Below are 24,056 nucleotides of genomic sequence, written 5' to 3' on the forward strand. Positions count from 1 at the left end.
GACTGCAAAACCTTAAAAGAAACAATTTAAAATCGTTGGTAGGTTAATAAATCTAATTTATTTAGTGAAGAGAACACAAACGTGTTTTAAAGAGCCACATCTCTGCATCTGAGTCCTCTGTAATAATAATATTCCAGGTGTGCTCACATTGTCTATTTTTGTTTCCATGTGGCATCTCAGCGGAGCGCAATGCGCGCAGACAAACGCGTAATCCGCCAGTACCGGAGGCTGCAATGAGCTCAGTTTCACCGGGGAAGCGAAGCTGGAGAGGCGCGCATGAAGGCTGATTTATGGTTCCGCGTTACACCAACGCAGAGCCTACGGCGTAGGCTACGCCGTACCCTACGCCGTAGCCTCTGCGTCGATTTAACGCGGAACCATAATTCAGGCTTGAGGCTGCAGACAGCAGCTTCCAGTCGGTTGGCACCTGTTGCTGGCTCTCACTCTGAGTTGTTTGTGTATCGACTCTTTGTTGGGGATTTCTGAGCTCACGTGTCGACCATGTCGGATGACCAGGCTGATCCCGACTCCGGTGGTTATTTTGCCAATGCCTCCACCACAGTCCAGAGCAGGCTGGTGTTCTCAGGACCCACCTTTGTCATCCTCATGGTGATGATGGTGATTCTGGTTGTCGTGATAGTCTTGGGCAACGCACTGGTCATTCTGGCATTCAACGTGGACAAGAGTTTGAGAAGACAAAGCAATTACTACTTATTGAACTTGGCGATTTCAGATTTTCTTGTAGGTGAGTTGAGTCTTGGTCTGGTTTCAACATTATTGAGCAATATTCTATTTTAACAATGAATGTTTGCAATGTATTTTATTCTTTTTTCTTTTGTCCTTTGTTCGCCCTTTTTTCTAAATAAGGGAAATCTATTTATAGTTTATGTACTTAATGGTTAAAGCAATTTTACTGAATTAATTTTTCAAATGAATGTGCTGCATTAAAAAAATAAATCATATGTTAAGCAGTGAAGAAAATTATACTATTATTATATCACTTTTGCTGGTTTACCTGGTTTCTGATCCAATTACAACATGACTGTTCTGTGAAGGGGCATTCTGCATCCCAGTGTACATCCCCTACATCATCACAGGCAGGTGGACGCTGGGTCGAGGGCTGTGCAAGCTGTGGCTGGTCGTCGACTACCTGCTTTGCTCTGCGTCTGTGTTCAGCATTGTGCTCATCAGCTACGACCGTTTTCTGTCAGTCACCAGAGCAGTGAGTGGAACATCCTGTCCCTCAACGCATGTCGTTTGTAACATGACTTAACCGCCATATCTTAGAAGGAATATTACAACTAGACAAATACCGTTAAGCCAAGATTATGCTTTCAAAGTGTATTGTCAAAAGTTTGAAATCTCTATTTGTTGTAAAAATACACATGCTCACTCCTGAGGCTTAATGTTTGAAGGGTGTAATAGGCCACTAGTTGGGGCAGTCACCTCATTCTCCCAAATGTGCCCATCTGTTTAGGTTAATCGCTCCTGACCCATTCAAGCCCCCTGCCATTCCTAATTATAGTTTTCCCCTATGACAAAAATCATTTAAAAAAAGTCACATTAGGACTTGGGAATAGACTGGCCTTTAACAAAACCACATGACGCAGTCAATATGCTGCTTTTGATTTCTGTTTCAGTTACTGAAATGCCTTCAGTGCTTCAACTGATTCGTATGGCAGCTGTTCGCATCACATAGCTTTTTGTTAGCACTTGTCCATGAAAGTCCCCAGCTGACTGTATCCCATACACATCTGCGTGAACTCAAAGGTGGGATGATGCTTGGCATCGAGGACAAAGAGAGGGCTCTGTCTCTTTTCAGAGGCAAACACTTAACATCAGAGCAACCAATACAAATAACACCAGAGCGCAAATGAACCTTTTCTTTAGACAGCTTTGATCATAGAGGTCTTATTTTTTGCCACGGCCCCTCCAGCCTGAAGAGATCAATCGTTCCAGACACGGGCTGCCAGCAGCCAAGCAACATTTTCCTAAAAGCATTTCTCTCTGAACATGGAAAGACAAAGGGCTGTCAACAGTCAGAGATAGTTTGTTTTTTGAAAATAAACAGTGGCGTTAGATCACGCACAGCTGTCACGACCGCACATTGTGAAAAATACACAGTATCAGAGAATGCAGCACATGTTAAGTTTCAACCTCAGGTAGAATAATGAGCTGGGACTCATGTAATAATATGCCAGAAAGGAAAGTGAATTTAAAAGTAAAATGCTTAAAAAATAACTGACTTGCAACAGGTCCAAGAGGTAGCAACTTCTCCATGCCAACTTAAGTGGGCACAGCTTTAATTTAGCCTAAAGTACGTCATTAGAAACAAACTAAGTGTTGTATTTTCAGAGCATCTGTAGAGGTTGTAAAGTATGCTGTCCACTTAACAGGCATGTGGATGGGGACACAGAATGTGACACTAATTGAGACAAGTGGTCACGAGAGCTACTTGAATGACTGAACACTCAATCACACGCTTGTTTGTACTGCATGATGTTGGACTGTTGGACGTTGTTCTTGATTATCCTGTATGGTTCGATATTTATTTCTCAAGATGTTCATGTTATGGCTGAATGATGTGGATGATGTGTTAAATACTTAATTCCGAAGTGAAAACATTAATATCATGATGGTAACTCATTGAATGCAACACATGGACAACATGGGGACTAATTGCCATGAATAGAGGGTGTTGATTGGATAAAAGATTATATACAGTTTAACTGGATAATTTTATGGACACTGACTTAAAGGTGTTTATTTTTGTGAAGACTGACTATTAGTTCAAGATAATAACTGCAAACCACATTTAACACTGAACAGTTTGAATTAAGTGCATTGAGAAAATGGCAACATCTAAACCAGAGAGATGAAGGATGCAGTTTGCAGGTCTTGCTTAGTGCAAAGCACAAAAACATGCAAACGCACAGCACACTCGTAATAAAAGTCATAATAAAACATAATCAACAAAGCTGCAGCTCTACAAGGTATATTAAATACTCAGTGAGATATAGAACACATGCCAAGAACTGTAACAGGAAAAAACATTTTTCTTTTGAAGAGAGATTACTTGATAAGACTATGCTAAATACTTGTTGAGCCCCTGAAGACCTCGTACTCATTTGTAGCTGGGTAACTCTTGCAGGCTCATATAGAGCAGGAAGCCGCAAACAACATTGCATGTGTAGTATGTAATTAATAGTTGTCATAATTGCACCTTATCTGATTAGATGTAATCTAAGTAACTCAAGTGACCTTCACCTTCCTAGAATGATTACACTGATGATAATTTCACTGAAAGTCTTCTTTTAATTCATATAAACAGGTACCTTGAACTGACAATCTGTACGTGAAGTGATATTCCATAGGTGAATGTTGACTAAGCCTAGTTCACAGAAAGCGACTAAAGTGAGGTGCATAAGGGTCACCGTGTACCTGCCTGGTTACCTGTCGGTAGCTCTTTACTGCGAAGGTGCTGCCTGCCCTCTGATCATGGACAGCTTGCAGATGCTGCAGCCTCAGCTGCCACCAAGGCATCAACACTGTTGCTCTGTTATTGTGGTGTTAATAGTTCTCCTGTGACCCTGATGCCAAACATCTTCATCAACTTATCCTATTTTAAAGGAACTGGCATCGCCAGTGAGTTATTTATTTAATTATCTATTTTAACTTGTCACAGTAGAATTCCTCCTCTCCTTTTCATCTAGAAATTATTAGGCAAAGGAAAAACAAAAACAAGCGAACAAAACAAAATACTCTCTCTTGCTCTTTATTCCACTTCGTTTATGCTCTACAACAAGTAATTGTGCTGGCACCCTCTGCTGTCGACTGTCATAATCACACCCCTACCGTCCCATGATTGGGATAAACCCTGTATTTACAGCCCCTGGTGAACCATGAACCCTTTCCAGAGTCTTTCTTTAAAGCCTCTCTCTAGCGGCTCACTTTAACTCTTTTCACACTTCGGTATGTTAATGCCTTCTATTTCACTGCATTTTTGATTGTTATTATACAATTTATGTACACCACATAAGAGATGATTATTATTTATCAGATGTGGTACCTAAAAACCTTGATCAGAAGTATATATATATATATATATATATATATATATATATCTGCATTCATTATATTAAATAGAATTAAAAAAAATAAGCCACAACCATTACTGCACTATTTCCACCCATCCATCTTTGCATCATCCATATCCGTGTCTCCCTGTTCAGGTTCACAGGTGTCTAGTGGAGCATATCTCAGCTTTCTCCGGCTGAAATGCAGGGGTGGAGAATGGACAAGATACCTGTCCACTGCAGGGCCACATAAAAATACCTGCAAACACTTACATTAACTCTTGTGGGCAACATAGAATCACCAACTAAATCAACATACATGTTTTTTTACGGTTGGAGGAAACCTGAGTGAAAAACCCGGAGAAAACCAAAGCAAGAAGGAGAGAACATGTAAACTCCATACCGGAAGACTCCTGAACCACAAACCTTCTAGATGTGAGGCAACAGTGCTAACGGGTCTTCTATTCCGGTCCTCAGGCCCCCCTGTCCTGCATGTTTTAGATGTTTCCCTGCTTAAGCGCACCGTGATACAAGGGGCTGTGTCATCAACAGAGATGTACAGACCTTGATGATAAACTAATGAGGACCATTCATTAGAATCAGGTGCGTTGATGCAAGGAGACATATAAAACATGCAGGGCAGGGGAGCCCGAGGACCGGAATTGAAAACCCCTGCACTAAGCCATTGTGCTGGTCCTCCTTTTTTTTTTATAACCTTTGAAAACAAAATTTTAATTTTAAAATTATGCTTGAGTATGATATTTTCACAATGACAGTGTACACACTATGAATACATGTTTTAATATATATTTTTAACTATTAAAACATTTAAAGAAATACAGGAGAAATTGGGATCAAAGGCATATTTCTAAAGAATATTTCTTAATTCATGCTGCTTCTTCTTGCAGGTGAGCTACCGTGCCAGACAGAGTATGACTCATCGAGCCATAATCAAGATGATTGCAGTCTGGGTGCTGGCCTTTGTCCTGTATGGCCCAGCTATCATATTTTGGGAGCTGGCAGTGGGCAGAAGCCGCGTGCCAAAGGATGAGTGCTTTGCAGAGTTCTATTACTCTTGGTACTTCCTGCTGAGCGCCTCTATGCTGGAGTTTTTCTCTCCTTTCATCTCTGTGGCTTTCTTCAACCTCAGCATTTACCTCAGTATACGCAGGAGGAGGCTGCACCACAGGACGGGCCAGTTTCATCTTCAAGCAAGTGAACCTGCCACTACCCAGGGGGAAGGAATCCCCCTGTCCCACAATTGGGGGTTTGGGATAAAACTGCCCATAAGAGGCTCTATCCAATCTCAGGCCTCCTCTCCATCTTCGGGTAAACTGGACCCCTCGACCAGCAGGGCTGCTCAGCCTGGTCGTCTGTCCAGGGATAAGAAAATTGCTAAATCCTTGGCCATCATAGTGTGTGTGTTTGCCATCTGCTGGGCACCGTACACCCTACTGATGATCATCCGTGCTGCCTGCAGAGGGCGATGCATCCAGCATCACTGGTACGAGGTCACCTTCTGGCTCCTGTGGCTCAACTCTGCCATCAACCCATTCCTGTACCCTTTGTGCCACAGTAGCTTCCGCAGGGCCTTTAGCAAGATTCTCTGCCCAAAGCGGCACACAACTCCTCCTTCATCTGTCCTACGTGGCAGCCAGTGACAAAAAAGGCACCCGTGAACGGGTGGGATGTACAATGTGCCAAAACTATTAAGGGAACTACTCAAAAACTGATCCATAAGCATATGAAACAAATGTGAACACCACAGTCTTTCATGTAGTCCCGAATTGTGCTGTTCCGTGTTGGGATGTCTAAGTTTTGAACTACACAGCCTTCTGTAGTTCATAGTCTGTTAGACTGATTTAGCACTGGACAAAAATACCCATATAGATGTTATAGTAATTTATAATAAGAAGTTGTGGAAAAGTTAAGTAATTTAGTGCCAACATATGCCATATATATTTATATAAAAGCATGAGTGTTTGCATATGGAAAGTGTAAGTGTTGCCCTTACTGCCTCACTGCTTGCTTGCTTCGATCAGTTTCTAGCAAACCACCACCGTCTTCTCACAGTAACTGAAGCATGGTGATGGAAACACAAAGTGCCATTATATTTAAATGTTTTGCATTTGAAGTAAGATGTGTTCTAAGAACCATATTCCATATATTTATGTGCTTGCACATCAGTAATGGATTTTGTTCATAGTTGTTACACTTCCAAACTTGAGGAAATTGAACTATATGCATATTTTTAGATAATTTATTAAACTGCAATTTTCAGTTGGTCACTTAAATGCTATGTGCTTTTTTGTTGTTGTGGTATTTGGATGTTTTTTTTTTGTACGATAGAGGCAAAAACAATGGCAGGTTCATTGTACTGTGCTGAACAGGTGTGTTATTCCTCTTCTGCCACTAGATGTCACCAATAAGCTTTGTTTCTTATGAGTGCAGAAAAATCAGCCTCTGAGATCTTGTATGGTTTTCATAAGCTGTTTCACTTCTTTGTTGTTGAGTGATTTTGCCGTGAAATACTTGCATTACCTTTACATGTGACCGCCTTGAATTTGAAACTATGATCGTAGTGATTAATACCCATCAGTGTGACTGAATGGTGCTCCTTTGGCATTCATGTATATTTGTATTAATGTGACAAGTAACACCAGAGGATCCTACGCTTCAGCAAATGTTAAAAATAGTCCTTGATCCATGTCGTACAACGGAACGCTTTGAATTTGTGTCATAACAATATTAGTATTTGCTCAGATGTAATTTGGCTCAGAAGAAAGGTACTGTATTAAAATTAGTTTTTTTTTCAAGGGAGTGGAAATAATAATATTCAAAACTGAACGTTTTTGTTAGTAGGTGATGATATTTATGCACAGTATGAAAATAAAACACAATCGATTTCTGTGCTGCACTCAATATGGCAACCGTACGCCTTGTATTCGCTGGGTCAGTGCCAACTGCTGGGTGAATTTAGTTTGATATGTAAATGACAACTCACAGTGTAATATAATTTATGTATTGTTCCTCCACCTATGTAGCATTGATTTGATACGATTAAATGAGCTCCTTCCAGATGTAGACTTGTTAGACTTGTAATTACGCCATCATGTCAGGGAGCAAGGTTATATTTGCAGGTGTCCAGGTCCCACCGGGGACCTGCATTCCTCAAATTGTAGCTGTAGCCAGTGTGCACATCTGGGCCCCTGGTCAGGTGGTGGGAATAAGGGCACAGCTGCAGGGGACAGGCCTCTGCTTTCCCCCCCTCGCTCCCTCTCCGCCAACGGCGTGGCGGGAGGACAGCAGCGCACATTTGACCAGAGGGATGCAGCCACATTTCCCTGGGGAGGGTGACAGAAATGCATTTATCAGCAGAATAGCAGTGCCGGCTTCACTCGCAAATGCGCCAGCAAAAGCAGCTTCACTGTGGACTGCTTGCACCCTGTGCAGTTGTATCAGGTGGGATACTGCTATTGACCTTGCTGATAGATTGAAATGTCATTACATGTGTGCCAAACCAGCTGTATCAGGGATCATGCCAGCTTAAATTGGTCGAGCAAAGGAAGCAGCATGGCAAAAACAGATGAAAGATAATAATAATGAACGCATGTGTGTTTGTGTGTGTTTTATTAATCCCAGGTTTTTACAACAGATGCCAAAGCAATGACTCTAAAGGTGGTGACCCCAAATGGAGCGCACCTGTGTCCCTTATGTTTGGAGAGCACCATCAGCAGAGACGAACCGCATGCTTAGAAATGGTAGCGGGCCTTTAGGACCTCCCCGTGAGGATTTTTGAAAAACAGTTTGTTTGAGTCCTTTCCCCTTGGCACTTTGACCCTCAAATGTAATGTTTTTGTATTTGGATAATACCTCAAGTAGATAGTGAAAGGTGGCAAATGTAATATGAAGAAAAATACAGACCATTAATGCAAGAGTTCTAAGATAGTGAGGATGCTTTTCCACAAAGCAGCGGGCAATATTCTAGACTTCTGGTGTTTTGGTATGAAAGAAAAAGAAAGCTGGAACTTAAAAGCAAACCAGAAAGATCCAACCACTTTAGTGAACAGATGGAGGTCAGAGCTCTGACCCCTTTAGAAGTTGTAGCATCACTAAGTGTACATTTTGCCCCTGCGTAGGCTGTCCCTTTCATAGCAAACTAAATGTAAAACACTGTTAATATTTCATAAGCGGTGTACTCAAAAAAAAAGAGACTATTTCTGCTTGATTTTGGCCTTTCGTCTTCTTCCCTTTTCCCTCTACTTTTTTCCTGCAGTGTACCTCCTGACTAGAGATTAAATAATTCCATTGGAATCCTCTTAGGAAGGGTTCCCAGCACTTGGCAATTAAACAATTACATTTAATCAGCATGGGGCGACGCTTCAAGTCACCCTCATTTCAGGCGTTGATTAAAAGCAATTCTGCAGTGGTTATTGCTGTCGACTTTTGAAACTGTGGTTCACTTAGGTTTACTACATCTGTGGTATTGGGTTGGATAGCAATACCGAAAGTTCAGTGGTGGTCGAGAGCGTTATCTGCCTCGGGTGTGTCGAAGTGTAATGACAGAACTTGTGGCAAACCTTATATTGTCCCTCAAGTCTGAGCCACTTAGATTACTTAGAGACATTTTGACCCTACAGCAAAGGAGACCCAGTGAACAATGGAAAAGAGACGGGCATTAAGTTATGCATGTGGGAGTTTGACTCCTGCTTAAGCGTGTGCACCCGTTTCACATAGCGCACGCACTTGACCGTGTTTCTTTTTGCTTCTGCTTTAAGTGCATTTGGCATAAATGAAATGCACGTTGATGCACATTTTCATCAGGCCGCGCAGCAGCATCTCCCCATGTGATGGTGAATGAGCTGAGAGAGGACACAGGGGAGTGGTTCTTATGAGGGGATGTATTTGGCAATTTGCTACCTGGTATTTTGGAGCACTAATCAGACTATGGTCCTGTCTATGCAATATAGATGTGTTGGGATGGAGATGGACACCCACCTCACTGGCCCTGCAACTCTCTCAGCTAGGGGGCTTCCATCAGCTGGCACCCGACCTGCCAAACATTTAGTTCCCTCCAGATCTTCAGGACCCTTAACAGATACATTACACAGATGGGCTGAGACAGGGGCGTGTGTCACTTTTGGTAAAAGAGTTCATCTCGGGGGAATTTTCACATCACTTAATGAAATGCATGCTGGGAAGAGGACAAAATATGTTTTATTTTTCTGTGTGTTTCTTGATTTTATTAAAGAAAGGTAGTTTGGTAAAGAAAGGAGGCCCAAGTTTTTGTCTCAGCTGAAGATACTGCAAAAAGGCATTGATTATTTTTTTATATGATGCAGTCAAATATAGATAAAAGATTCCCAAGGACGGATGTCTAGCTTTTTTCTTAGTGCAGTATCATAGCAGCACTGTAACAATAGTCTCCTCTAATGACATTCCCCCAGTAACTTCTTGCCTCTACGATTCTCAAGGGAGAGGAGCTACAAAAAGTGATAATTACATGAAATATACATAGAGAATAAAGGGAGCATGTTTACATAACCAGACCCATAAATATCTGACTGAGGAGACATTGTTCTTCAACTCCTTTTAAGCTGATCTCCCAGGGATGCCATTTTAATGACATGATGGTTTAAAGAGATGCTGCTCCATCTCGTTCCATATTTAATTAACTTTTGCTTTTCTGATGCAGAGGGGGAAAAAAGAATAAAGAACTTGTGATAGAGACAAACACACACACACACACACACACACACGACAGTGAGAAGACAATAACAAATAGCAGGGAGAACAGACAGGGAGGCAGGGGGAACATGTGCAGAGACCTTGTCATGCTTTTGTGAGCTGTTTACAATACAAAAGATGCAAAGGGAGGGGAGGAGCCGTGGAGGAGCAACAGTGAGGAAGACTGATGTGGGTGGGAGGGATGATAGCGAGGGATGAGAAAGGTGAGAAAAGACCAAACGGGAAGCCCCAGCTGAGAAAAACACTGGGATAAATTGAAGGAAGAGAAAGGAGGATTTAAAAGCCTGAAATCATTCGAGAGAGCTCCGAGTCCTTGTTGACTCGTATTTTTAGTGCATCAACAATAAACAATAGAGGGAAAATAAATTAATACAGTATAATCTGTATGAAATAAGAGAGTTTTTGGAGTTCCTGTCCCTTTAATCCACCAGGAAATAGTAGAAAAATACATTGAACTGGCACAGTAATCTATGTTGACTTCTCTGCACAAGCATCCAGAGCATAAGACAAGTCCTAACGGTTACAAAAACTATGTCCTAGTACTTACTGTAGATCTGAAGAACTCAGAGTTCATGCACACCCAAGCAGTGTCTTACCATTTTTACTTTCAGCTGTATACAGTACACTCTGCATCATTTATAGTTTCTTTCCCTTTTACTCCTCTTGTTAGACTCTTCCCTTGCCCTCTCCCGCACCAGCTCTATTGGCTACATTGAGACAGGAGAGTTGAAGTGAATTTGACCCCAGCTGGTCTATATTTCATTGCTTGGAGTTTAATAAATATTCGAAAATCCTCCCCCATCCAGTCACAAGAAAACAAAAATAGTGGCTTGTTTCTTTCAGGTGTCTGTCTTAGTGAAGCGGAGGGAGATGACTGAAGGGGGATACTCACCTTCAGTTTTCCCAGTGCAGGAGACAAGGGCATCATTAGAAGGAAGTACAGCAGAGGAAAGACTGCGAATGTGTTTGTCAGTCCATGAACACAGAGTGATGAAGCATTTCAGGTCGGGTTTTTTTTGGCCCCCCACCATTTCCTCCTGTTGGTGTGCCTTAAAGTGTGAAACATTACAGTTTTGTTGTTGTGGCATAGCAGTACTTTGTTACAAAAGTCTAAATATGTTCTATGTTGGGACAGGTCAGGAACACGGGCGAATCTGTTCAGAACTCAGGCCTTTGTAATGTGTGCAAAACGTGGTTTCACTTGGTCTTTTTAAAGAATAAATGAAAGTCATTCAAAGAAGATGCCATATTAATGGCATCAATGCACTTTTCTGCACCAATGCTGCCGTCACAGAAGAATAAACCACCTTTGTCAAGGACACTGATACAACTCCAAATTATCGCAGCCCCTGGCTTTTGGACTTGCTCTTCAAAACAGTTTGGATGTACTTTTCATTGTTGGCACACAGTGCTCATTTTTCAAAAAAAATGTTCTGGTAAATTGGTTCATCTGACCACTTTGCAAGTTACAGCGTGTTGTCCGGATCAATGACTCAGAGGCCGGCGATGCTGACGTTGTCTTTTGACATGGTTCAGAGTAAGCTAGGAAGTGACATAAGTGAGTATTGTAGCGCTCGACAGAGGCTTCCCACAGTATTTTCCTAATCTTTGTGAATATCAGCAGTTTAAAAATCATGGTTTGTGTCCACTGTTACAGTCCCTGAAAATAATCATAATACATTTTGTTGTCCTTGAATTTGCAGTCAACGCATGGATATGTTTCGTAATAATCAGGTACAATCCTCTCTCCACACGTATTAGCTTTGTGATGGTCTCATGATAGTTAATGAAACTGTCACTGAAGGTAATCTATTAATCAATATCCTTGTGCCCGAAGTTTGTTTTCCTGTATCTTATTGGATACATGTTCTAGTTTGAAGGAATATATCAAGAGTATCTTGCCAGTTTGAAGAGGGCTGGAGGGATGGTGCCAGAAGGACACAAAAAACTTCCATCAGTAACATATGGGGTGATTGCCACTCTGGGATTGTTAATTCTCTTTATTTGGAGCGTCCCTTTTAGTTTCTCTTTCTGTTTGGTTTGCTTCAAGTAACCAATCCCTCAATTACTTTTAATTGGCTCAGCTACTAGGTTAGGTTTAGGAAAACTTAAAATGCACCTTTTCACTCAAATCATGATGTGATCTGGAGAACAGACACTTTCAAAACCGCAATATGAAAGAAGAATTAAAACAGGAAAAGTAAAAAAAAAAAAAAGAAGAAAAATCCTAAAGAACCCTATTGTTCTTGTATGTGGTCAAGGTAACTGCTTGTTTTTCTTCATCTCTTTCATAAAAGTAACATTGATGTTTCCTTCTCTTTTATGTCAGCCCTGCATAACAGTGCCTATTGTGCCACCAGACAGCCTTATTAGTGTTTGCAAACCAACCTGCCAGACTTGCGTATTCTTTTTAGAGGCTATTTAAAAGTTGACTTTAAATTTGCATGGCATCTATGAGGAAACATGAATGTCTACCATGTGACAGAGCTCCATTTTCAAGCTTACCGAGGTGACAAGTCCTGCCACACTCACAAAAGACCTGATGCAGACAAAAACAAAACCCCTTCAACTAAAAACGCATTACTTTCAAAGTCATGTAGTGTGCCTTCACAAAACAGTTGGAAGTCACGTCCACCTACATGGACACATTTCATTTCGTGACTGTTTGACAATGAGCCATGCAACTGGCCTTGATTGAAACTTTTTTTTTTAGTTAGGACTGATATAATTACAATCACCTCATCTTAAGGAGCTTTTCACACCTCCAGCTCATCTAATTGTTACTGTGCTTTTAGACATTTGGACAAGAAATACCTGTGCCTTTGTTGTTTTATCATTATTACATTTTCGATATGCAAAAATACAAAATGACATGTGGAATACTTGCAGTAAAGCAGCAAAGGCCCTTGTGCTCCGTCCAAAAGCCTCCCTGTTCAGGCTAAACACTCAGGTTGAAGCGTCCATTTTGCTGACACAGTTCTGAAGTGAAAAGATGGCTCTGTGGATGTGAAGTGCCGGTGTGAGAGATTGGGTTACCTCAGACACTCCCAGTGGATCTCCCAGCCAAATGGAGCTGGATCTCACGCTTGAGCGCACATATTGAATGCCATAAGAGGTCTCAGAGGTCTCCTTCAGCGGGAGGAATGTGCAGCCAAACAATGTGGAGTTCTCACCAAACTGAATTTTGCACCAAAAAGGAGCAATAGCAGGGATACCGGATCACAGGGGACACACACTGAATGCATATATGTGCACATTGGTCAGATGGGATGAAATGCCACTTATTTATTTTTCCACCTTTCCCGATGGCAACTTTCTGCACTACTTTAGTAGGATTTCATATTTCTTTAATAAAGCTTTAATGCAAGCCACCACTTTTGCTACAGAGGGATGGGTATGTGACGGTCAAAAAAAAAAGAAAAAGAAAGAGAAAAGAAAAGAAAAGCCATTTCACACACATCCCGGACAGAAACAATGCCATTTCAGCTACTCCCAAACATCTGGCCCCACTGCCCAGTTTCACTAATGACTGACCAGGCTCTTAGCAGCGTTGAGTGCCACTTGCATTAAGATTATGTTCAGCGTGACAACACCGTGGAGTATCCGTCAGGCTGAGTTATCTCTGAACAAGCCATCCATTCTATTGCTTTCTGATGGAAGAATACTTGGGGGCTGTGTAATTATATTGCTTTAAACGAACCCCAGAGAACCTCCTGCCAAAGCGCCCACAAAGTCTCACACTTGGGCGAGTGTCAGAAAGCGCTTGTGCATGCACCGATGTGTGTGGCTGCATGCGTGCGCATGTGTTGCTGCTTAGGCCGGCGTTAAAAGGCAGGCCGCAGTGGTTCTGATACGCCTCACAAGTGAATTTAATTAAATCATAAATATGAGCTGGAGGCCACCACCCAATTTAATGTAATGGATGATGTGGGCCAGTCCATCTCTGGCAAAGTGAAGTTCTGGATCCGTTTAAATGCCCTTGAAGCTTATTAAAAGTGTCTGGCACGGGGAGACGCTAGGAAAGTTGTTTAATGGATGCCCAGCTTGCATTTGGTGTGACAGTTAACGCTGGACTGTACCATCCCGTCTGTTCATGAGGGGTTGCGTCATTGTGGAAGTATATTTTATGTCCACGCTTCATCTGATGTCCATCCAGGATGGGCAGTATTTATCTCACATGTTCTTAAAATACATATTCCAAATACCGAATGTAATGTGTAATGCGTATTTGTATTTGAGCATTGAAAAATACTTGAATCAAAAAACTTCAGTGCATCGTATTTTGGAGTTTAAAATTATTAAAATACATTCTGACACATCTACAAGATGACATAACTGACAAATGAACTTGCTCAGGCAGATCACAAGAAAAATGCTTCAAAACAACCACAATATTAAGAATACATTTTATTTAACAGCTCCTTTCAAGGTACACAAGGACACTTTACAGTTCATGAGAGCATAATAAAACAAATAAAAACAGAAAAAGAACAATATAAAATAAAGTAAATGAGAGATTAATTGTGGTAAAGACTAGGGTACAGACTGGGGTAAAGACATGGGTAAAGACTAGGTTAAAGATTGGGTAAAGAACGAGCTAAAGACTGGGCTAAAGACTGGGGTAAACACTGGGGTAAACACTGGGGTAAAGAGTCCCTATTACGGATGTCAGGTGGGAGTGAGCTCCAGAGTTGGGGAGCAGAGCGACTGAACGCTCTGCTCCCCATGGTGCTGAGACAGATGGAAGGCACAGAGAGGTGGAGGGAGGAGGAGGACCTGACGGAGCGAGAAGGGGTCTAAATACAGATAAGATCAGACAAATAAGAGGGGAGAGGTTGTGGATGGCTTTGAACGAGAAAAACCTACAGTATTCTTTGGTTTTAGTTTTTGTGTATTATAGAGCCATAGACATCATTCTTATCCAAGACTATTGCGGTTCCGAGGTTCTATTTTTGGATTTCTTGAGTTTTTCCAAGTTTTCATGTTAAAGGGGAGTTTTCTTGTATTATGTTGGCTTTTTGTTTTAAGTCCAGTAATATCTGGCTTTGGCGTTTAGGCTCGGAGCCCACAGGTGGAGGCCGGGGTTTGAGACAATCCCAAATGATGTGCGCTATTTCATTTCACATGTGCTCTTGTGAAATGACATCAGTTGTGGTTGAAGAACTATTCCAATTCAATTTTTTTGACACTGCACATTTTATCAATAAAATAAGGAGTGGAGCTGAGATGATAAAGTCCCAGAATATGTGTTGATTCAACAAACAAGTAACTTTGCAGACTGGGAATTGAGAAAAGGGTCTTGCGTGTTGGACTTCCTTTGTTCAAATCCCTCCTGATTGCTCACACGTGTGTCTTGTTAGCCCTTGTGAGCATATTTGTCAATTCTCTCTTCTTTTCCATCTGTTTTGGTGCCCTGTTGTGTTCATTTCTTCTGCTTTGCTGTTTAGATCTTTTGGATGTGAAAGGGTTTTGTAGCTGTTTTAACATGCCAGCTCTGTTGCAAGAGATGGTTTATAATTCAATCAAACCAGGTCTCTTAAAAGTGGGGTACAATCTGGACAAGTCTCCAGCTCATTGTAGGACCACCACACACACTCTACGCTATGCGTCCTAGCGTGGGAGCATTGTCTTCTTAATCAGCTGAAAAACTCCCTCTGGAAAGTATTATGACTTCAAAATAAAGAAATTTAATATTTTAATATACATGTAGAAAGTACTGTATTTTGTAATTTTCTAAAAGGATATTTTGTATTTTGACTCCTTTTTTCCCCCATCCCTAATATCCATCAAAGAAATAAAATTTACATTTCGAACTAACAGATAATGTGCATTTTTAGTGTTAAGCCTGAGTGGGAAATTCAATAAAACTGGTTTTACCAAAAATGCATGCACACCTTAAAACAAAGGAACACTTCCACAATGAAAATATGAACATTTTATGATTAAAAACAAAAGCAATGGTGGCATCTAAAAGAAAAAAAAATCAAACAAAAATATGAACAAAACAAAAGATGCAACATTTGACAACATATCAGAGACCAAAGCAGCTCAGGAAAGGAAATTCCTGAAAAACATGCTAAAAATGAAAAAGATATTTCACAAAATAAAGCTGCAAAGAAGAAAACACCAATGTCTCAGTGAATACAGAACAAACGTAGAATTTTGTTTGTCTATTTTTCTTCCTAAAAGCTTATAGTTTCTGTTTTGTCCATGTGCTTTCCATCCATCCATCCATCCATCCATCCATCCATCCATCCATCCATGCATCCTCTAAACCTGCTTCTACCTATTCAGAGCCACAGAGGTCTGCTGGAACCTATCCTGGCTTTTTCGCTTGACCTAACGCTTCGTCCATTGTTTTATATGGTATGTACTTGTGCTCTTGAAAAATCTCATCAGTTGTGGTTGAAGCAGTATTCCAATTCAAAGTCTCCAACTGGGCAAGTACGTCTGATCGAAATCCTTGGATATGAGGACTGCACATTTGATCAATAATGCAAATGGATAACCTGTGGTGAAGGGTATCATTGTTTGTTAGTCCTGCCTGGTCCTGTGTTCTCCTGCATATACAGTACGTCCTCAGCTCCTTGAGCAGTACGAAAACATGACGTTCAACTGCAGGTTTGATATTCACACTTAGGCTAACAGTTCACTTGTTTCACTCAAGCTGTTTTCGCTGTTTTAACAACATCACAGCTCTGTTGCATGAGATGGTTTCATATATTAAATATGCAATAGAAAAGAAATTATGCTACAGTGAGAAAGTGTAGGATATGTTTAACAAAACAGCAACTCGACACCACTGTTGTTGGTTGTTTGCTAACTTGTAACTTTTTTCCAAGTAAATCAAACCAGGTGTCTTAAAAGTGGAGTACAATCTGGAAAAGTCTGCAGCTCATTGCAGGATCACACACTCTCTATGCTATGCTGCTTAGCTGGGGAGCACTGTCTCCTTACTCAGCTGAAAAACTCCCTTGGGTAAGTGTTATGACTATTTTCAAAATAAAGAAATGTAGAAACTACTGTATTTTGTAACTAGTATCTTTTTATAAGGATATTTTGTTTTTTATTTATTTTAAATGTATTTTGACAATTTTTGTTTGCCCCTAATATCCATCAAAGAAATAAAATGAACATAGTGAACTAATAAATATGTGCTTTTAGTGTTAAGCCTGAGTGGGAAATTCAATAATTTTATCAAAAAAGGATTTCTAATAAACTGAATGTGACCACTTACAGATGATATGTAAATGCAGGTTCCGAAACGAGGAACTAAACTGTGTAAAAAGAGAGAAAACACATGTATACACATGTATGGACACAATAAAACAGAGTACAACCTCCACAACATAACACAACAATAAAACTTGACCAAAAAAGAAAAAGAAAAAAGAAAACAATGATGCCAACTAAAATCAAAGCAGCTCAGGAAAGGACATTCGTGAAAACGTGCTAAAGTAAAGTAAAAGACATTTGACAAAATAAAGCTGCAAAGAAGAAGACACCAATAGATGTGAAATTCAGTTAAATGTATTTTCTGAAATGCATTGTTCTGTTTTGTTTCCTAAAAGTTTCTCCGTTTTGTCCATGTGCTTTCATTTAAGTTTTTTTCCCCTGATTTTTCCATTTTGTTTTGCACCTTTGTACTTGTACTTTCTTTATATCACAAATTACCTTTTCTGTGTTAGTCAAAATAAATCACCTACAATGTATGCTTATCAACATTTATTGTCCAGGACCTATCAAAACGATGTATACCTTGTTAGCACAATAAAATGTTCACCTTATGTTTCTTATTTTAAGAATGCTTTGCGTCTTTCAGTTTAAGTACAAATGGAGATGGGGTATCTGCTGCATATTTCAAATGAAGCATTAGTGTTGTGTCTTGTTACTCACTGTAGTTACAATGCTACGAGCTGCGCCGCAGAGCCTTTTCAAAACAAAACTGAAGGCTTCTACAAATGTTGTGCTGCTGGTGTGTCACCGCTGATGTATCTTTTGCTGAGACAGACGGATGCTAATGTCCCATTCGGCAAAGGCAGAAGAATCTTTCCTTTGGTCCCCCGGAGTGCGTGAGGCTCCCTAAATAGGCCCAGCGCAAGGGTGTGTAGAAGGAGACCGCACAGGGTGATGGGTAATGGAGTCATTAATAACACAGACCTCCCTTAAGATGCTCAGATGTTCGTTAGTGGGCGCCACGAGGGAGAGAGGAAAAATAGGTTGCAATTTGATACAAGGAAAAAAAACAGCAGTGTAAGCTTTTGATGATGATCGTGTTTATGCTGTCATAGGTCTTGTTTGATAGGTTAATCGTGCTCTCCTTCTCTCTCTCTCTCTCTGACACACACAAGCCTTTGAGATGAAGGGACACTGAAGCCATTTCTTCATACAGTTTTTAATATTTCCATCACATGTGCAACACAAAAAACGAGGTCTGCCAAATACAGAACTCCATATTTGTACAATACATTTCAATAACATTGGAGATAACTGTCCTTTTGCTGCAGGAGATGGTGATTTCCTGTAAACTGTGTACGAACAATTCTCAATCAAAATGTCAAAACATTAAAGTTTCATACAAAAGTGCATCTCAGGTTCAATGACTTCAAAACATTTACATAACAAAATGGATTAAAATTTTTGTATGGTGCCACAGTGGCTTCCAGCTTTAGCCGAGGGGCAAAAAGATGCTGCAAATAAAAACAAGATGAGTAGGAGGGCACTCCCCAGGAGAGCCAGGGACGAGTTTTACAACTACATTAGATGCCCAAGATGGACAACAAAAAAAAAAAAAAATCCGTTAAGTCTTCATGAGCCCAAATTCAAATGGATTTGTGTCCTTGTGGAAAAATAAGTAGAGATAACAAAACATAAAAAAAAGGAAAAAAAAAAATTCCAGTAATCTCTGGGCTTCAATGCACAGTAAACATTAATAACAGAAATGTACAGGTTGAATCAGTGGGCTGGAGATTTCCCCACGCTCTGAGAGCCACATGGGAGCTTCACGCCTCTGTTCACGAGCCAACCAGAGGAACTAGCCTTTTCCAAATCTGTGTCACTGCGTTTGCATATATCAGCATCCTGTCCTCTGTCCTGTTTTTCTCTTCTCCGTGTGTTTTTTTTTTTCTTCCCCCCACCTCTCATATGAACTCCAGCACAGGCGGTGCAGATTTGTTGTGCTGTCGTTCACAGCTGGTCCTCTGGCAGGCATATTACTGTATGATAGACACACAGACAAGATTTTTGCCTATGCTGGTGAATCAAGCTCTCTATCCCATAATGATCGACCATGTCTGGATACAGAGTGACTTACTGCACAGTAGGAGCGCCACTGATGAAAAGAGTCCTCCTGACAACACTTGTCAGTTCTTACTGTTTCCTATGCTCTCAGTGGTACCCCGTTTCTCCTTTACACAACTGCTTAAAACCCATCTCGTTTGACTGACAACATTATTAATCTCCCGCCACCCCCCCCAATCTTTTTTAGACAAACATTTTGAAATGTACATTGGCAAATACTGTATAAGATTGCAATATAGCTGTAGTTAAGCAACACATGAAGAAGTCTATGTACAAAAAACTTGACCTTTTCCTTATTTTTTTACATAATGATTTGTAAAGAACAGAGAGGTTTCTTTTAAGATCTTTCCCCCCTTTTTTCTTTTGTTTTCTTTGCTTTTCTTTTTTCTTGCCGTGGCAAGGTGGCATGGTTTCTTGTGGTGTGACTGAATCGAAGGTTCAGTGCAAGACAGTCAGTGGGAAACTGCCCTGACAGTAACTGGCGGTCAGGCTTTATTTTGTGCGTCGTGTGATCCTTGTTCTCAGCCACGGTGCTGATCTCTGCCATGTTAGCTGCTGTGCTGAGTCAACGTGTGGTTCTGCAATGACACAGATAGATAGACCAGAAATAATATTATTACATGCACTGAATGAAGCTTTAAATTCCCCATCCCAAAAATCGCACACCTCCAACTCCTCGTGATCAATTTCAAATATTTTGATTGACAATCTTTTGATTATGTTCACATTTGAACATAATCATCATTAGACTTTCATTATCCACATCCAATTACCTAGACAGGAGCCCAGTTGGTGTGTGGATCAATAGCAGTTGGCTTTGAGATTGATCATTTTTAAGTCCTGGTCTAACACAAAGATGCAAGACCACTGACAGATAACATCCCATTCTTCAGAAATCCTTCCTCGCGTTCAAAGGCTGTAGCCATGGCAACAAATCCATAACAAGGCACTGACACACCTGATGGAATAACATCCTTTGAGACCTGTTTATTCAGCGTCTACATGTTATTAAATGGGCTGCAAATGCACAGTACGGTGCAGGGGGGAAAAGTTGAGGAATACCTCAGGTGCAGGTGAGACCATTGCTGGTTTGATCCTACTCACTTCCACAAGTTTGTAATGGTGCACAATTTACCCCGGCAGGATAATGAGCTGACAATATCACTCTGTTATGCCGTTTTCACCCAAATATATGCAGGCACACACACAGACTGTTGAGAGTGGTTGTAGTGGGGCAGCTGTGCCAGGTTCTTTAAAGGGAGTGTGGACCAGGGGGTGTGTAACTGGTGTCCCTGGTGGGCTGAATCCAGGTCATCTTTTGAAGTGACTGCTAATCCCTTTAATGCAAACTACATGCCCCACTTGCTGCGCTCTGTTTAAAACACGGCCTTGGACTCTCTAAACTGGCATGGACTAGACACACCTGTCACAGAGTCCTCAGCACGCATGCATAAGCAAATACAAGCACACCTCAGTGGGCGCCTGCCTCGCATCCCACGATCAGGCACAGAATTAAATAGTTTAAATATGTGAAATCACATTTAGGGTGCGTTACTTGCGATAACTGTGCAAAAACAAAAAAAGATTTTCAAAGTGATTACTGCAGCCTCAGTGAGAAGGTTTACCAAAGCAGTCACCTTCAGTTGTGGCGCTGCAGAATCCCGCGGGCGGTGCTGGGAGACGCCTATTAACCCCCCTTGCATTCAAGCCCTTCCCTCTTTACCCTTTCAGCTGCCTCCATATAAAGCATTTAAACACCTCGACAGCTTTCCTTTCAGTTAGGGCGATTGCTTCCCGACAGGTGGGGTAATAAGCTGTTTGACGGAGAGCAGGATTGTGACCCCTGTTCGGGTTAGCGTGGCTCGCCTGGGCCCTGCTCTCCCTTTTACAAAAGAGGCAGCTCCGGACAGCTCCTCTGCTTCCCTCTCTCCTCTCTTGCCGGAAAGAAAAAAGAAAAAAAAAAGCTCCTTTAAGTGAGTCTGGGAGGAGACTCCCCACGGGATGCTCTTTCTCCTCACCTCGCCTCCTCCCCATCCTCACACTCCACCCCCCCCACCCCCAGTGAAGACATCCTTGGTGTTGCTGAGGAGGGACAGGAGCACGGCAACCTTATTAATGAATGCGGCCCATTACCCGTCAGCCTGGCTCCTCGGCGACTCCCAGAAGCCCCTGCAGTACGTGACTTCAAATGGCAGGATATTGACACGGGGAGAGCAAAGCGGCTAGAACTGAGCGTGTGTGTGTGTGTGTGTGTGTGTGTGTCTCTGTGTGTCTGCCTCTGTGTGGAAAAGGGAGAAACACAGAGAGAAAATTTGCGCTCAACTGAGTGTGCATGCCTTTGTGTGAGTGTGGCAGTCCATGTGTGTGCGTGTGTGTGTCTGGACCCCAAAGGAATGTAGCTCCTTGGATATAATGTAGGGCTCGTAACAGCTATTAGAGGGGAAAATAACCCCTCTGGGGAATAGCTCCCCCCTCTGAATGTCCCAGCTCTGTCTGACACACACTGCATTCTACCTTTTCCTTAAACATGCCAGGAGTTTTCTCACTGAGGGCTTTCTCAAGGACAGTGTTAAACGACTTCAGTGGCTGTGGCAGTCATGCAGACTAAAGGGAAATAGAGGAAAAGAGGGAGAAAAAAAAAATGTTAAAAGAAAAATGAAACTGATACCTTTATCTCTGTGGATACTGAACTCTGCAGAGTTGCTATAAGCTGTTCTGTGTATGAGTACAGACGGTGGAGGGAAGGAAGGAAGGGGAGGGGAGGGAGGAAATTCACTTTCCAGTCTTCATCCTTGTGAAGTTCTTCAAGTACCTCTGCACAAGTGTTGAATAAGTAAAATACCTACAGCGGGCCACTGCAAATTAGGTATGAAACACACAATTCACTCGCGCCTTGCTCAAGAAAATGACCAAAATGTCCACTGTCCCCGGCAAGGAGGATACCACTAATGGTGTCACACTAGAATCACTGCAATTTAGGATTAGATGCCCTCCATTAAGCCTTTTAGCTCTCATCCTAACTCCAATTTTATTCCCCCTGAAACTCTGCCATTCCCCTTATCATCCATTTCCCTCCCTTCTATCCGACCCTTAATCTCCTCCTCGATCCTTTCAACCACCTGCCGGTCACACAGACCTGCTGCGGGGCTCAGTTACCAGCAGTGTTCAGGTAAACTGTGGCACTCAATTCTCCACTAAATTAAATTTTGCACTGATCAATAACTCGCACCCGCTCCTCCCTTATGAAGACCGGCTGTACCGGCTCCCAACGATCCCCTTTCTCTTCTTCTCTTTCCTCAGCGGCTCTGTTAAACCGCCACTTTCATATGATTACATCACCCTGCTGCAACGCCCTCAGGGGTAGTGGAAGAGGAGGGAGAACACCCGGCAGGGGTCTTGTGTATCCATGCAAACAGGTGCAACACGTCCTAGGAATTTAATGCTTTTGCTGAGAGGGGGACTGGGGGAGGAACAATGTGGAACGATTAGGGAATAGCAGCAACCGGGAAGGAGCTAGTGGGCCGCGGAGCTGATTTATTAACTAATCATTCCTTATACCGTTCCCCATTCCTCTGGTCTCCATCGATAGCGCCGGGTCTCCGGTGAGGCAACAGAGGTGCATCTCTTGCATCAGTCCTGCAGAGGAAGGCCAGTGGACTCTGAGGCACAGCCCCTCTTTCATCTGATCTTGCCATATTAAGAGGAAATCTTCAGATTGTCCGACATCACAGAGGGAAGATGTAAAGCTTAATCGTAACACTAACAAAGTTTGATTAGCATAATGTTAATACCTGCTGAGCGCATGTTAAGTGCATTGTGTTTGCTCTTCTACCTGGTGTTATTCAGCGTGTAACTTTAAAGCCGGGCTTTATTGAGTGGTTAGAGAGCTGAGTGAGCAATAATGGCTTTTTAAGCCGTGGCCTAATCAAGGTTCCTCGAACAAATAAAGCAGTGTGCACTTTACAGAAGTGCAAACCTGATCAGTGTATTGACCAGAATGTGCCACATTACAAAGCCTTTAAGTTCTAAGTGATGTATCTTTAAATTCCAACAATGTATTGATTAATAGTGTTCTAGACATACTGCAGAAAAAAAAAAGAGTTCCCAAAATTAAAGTCAGGCTTTCAGCACCTGCAGCAAGCTTGTCTTATTTGATTTATCTGTGATTTAAAATTTCAAGTGCAATCAAAAGTGTAAACATTCCCCTCTGGGCGCTGACAAAAAGCATTGCATGCATGACATGCTGTAAGCTTGCATAGCTGCATGTGGAGCGTTGGGAGCGTGCACCAAACCACAGAGACGTGTGTGCACCCGCAGTCATTGCTCTGCAATTTAATTACAGAGGAGGACAATGTTGCTAAATGACACATAAAAAAGGAAATTTTTTTTTTTCTTTTCCATTTTTTACCCTGCAGGTTGTCTCGCAGGTTGTCAAGCACGCACACACTCACACACACGACTTGGGCCAGCTAAACAAAGACTGTCACCAGGGGGGGCTGGTCAACCAGGTGAGCTATCTGGTGTCCCAGAGACTAACTTTGGCTCAGTAATGGTCCCACTATGTCTCGGGTAATTTTACACGACTTCTGCCACAGTGTGAAGTGTTTTCTTGTTGTCTGAAGCTTCTCTGGGGAGAGACAGGTGCGTTGTATTCGGGCTTGATCTTTAATGGTGTGTCGAACTCGGTCCGGTATTGACTCAGTCCTCCCTTTGTGCTTCCTGACTGTTGGCCGGTCCACCGAGGGGCTAATCCGTCCCTGCTCTGACCTCAGGCCAGGCTTACTGCAGGCTGCTTTAACCAATGAACAACACAATCAAATCAAATAAATAATACAGCACTTGGCATCCTCCACAGCCATCACTTATCAGACCATGGGGATGGTTGACCCCAAACTCTGTTGTACCACCACCATCCTCGTCTCCTTGGTAACA

General features: G+C 41.9%; 2 protein-coding genes across 4 annotated transcripts in view; one reads left to right on the plus strand and one right to left on the minus strand.

Annotated features, from left to right (window-relative positions):
• Positions 1-501: 501 nt before the first annotated feature.
• LOC133451963 (histamine H3 receptor) lies at positions 502-5,737 on the plus strand. The gene is made up of 3 exons (XM_061731132.1): positions 502-745; positions 1,056-1,222; positions 4,985-5,737. The coding sequence occupies exons 1-3, from the start codon at positions 502-504 to the stop codon at positions 5,735-5,737; spliced, it is 1,164 nt and encodes a 387-aa protein (XP_061587116.1).
• A 12,451-nt stretch (positions 5,738-18,188) lies between these two features.
• The window catches only part of LOC133452743 (zinc finger protein 521-like), a 96,118-nt gene continuing 90,250 nt past the window's right edge, over positions 18,189-24,056 (minus strand). For all 3 annotated transcript variants that reach the window (XM_061732345.1, XM_061732346.1, XM_061732344.1), the window contains one exon: positions 18,189-19,702. In XM_061732345.1, the coding sequence (XP_061588329.1) occupies positions 19,673-19,702 (30 nt within the window). In that variant the 3' untranslated portion in view covers positions 18,189-19,672. The remainder of the gene's footprint in view (positions 19,703-24,056) is intronic.

This window comes from Cololabis saira, chromosome 10 (assembly GCF_033807715.1).
Source record: "Cololabis saira isolate AMF1-May2022 chromosome 10, fColSai1.1, whole genome shotgun sequence".
Taxonomy (NCBI): domain Eukaryota; kingdom Metazoa; phylum Chordata; class Actinopteri; order Beloniformes; family Belonidae; genus Cololabis; species Cololabis saira.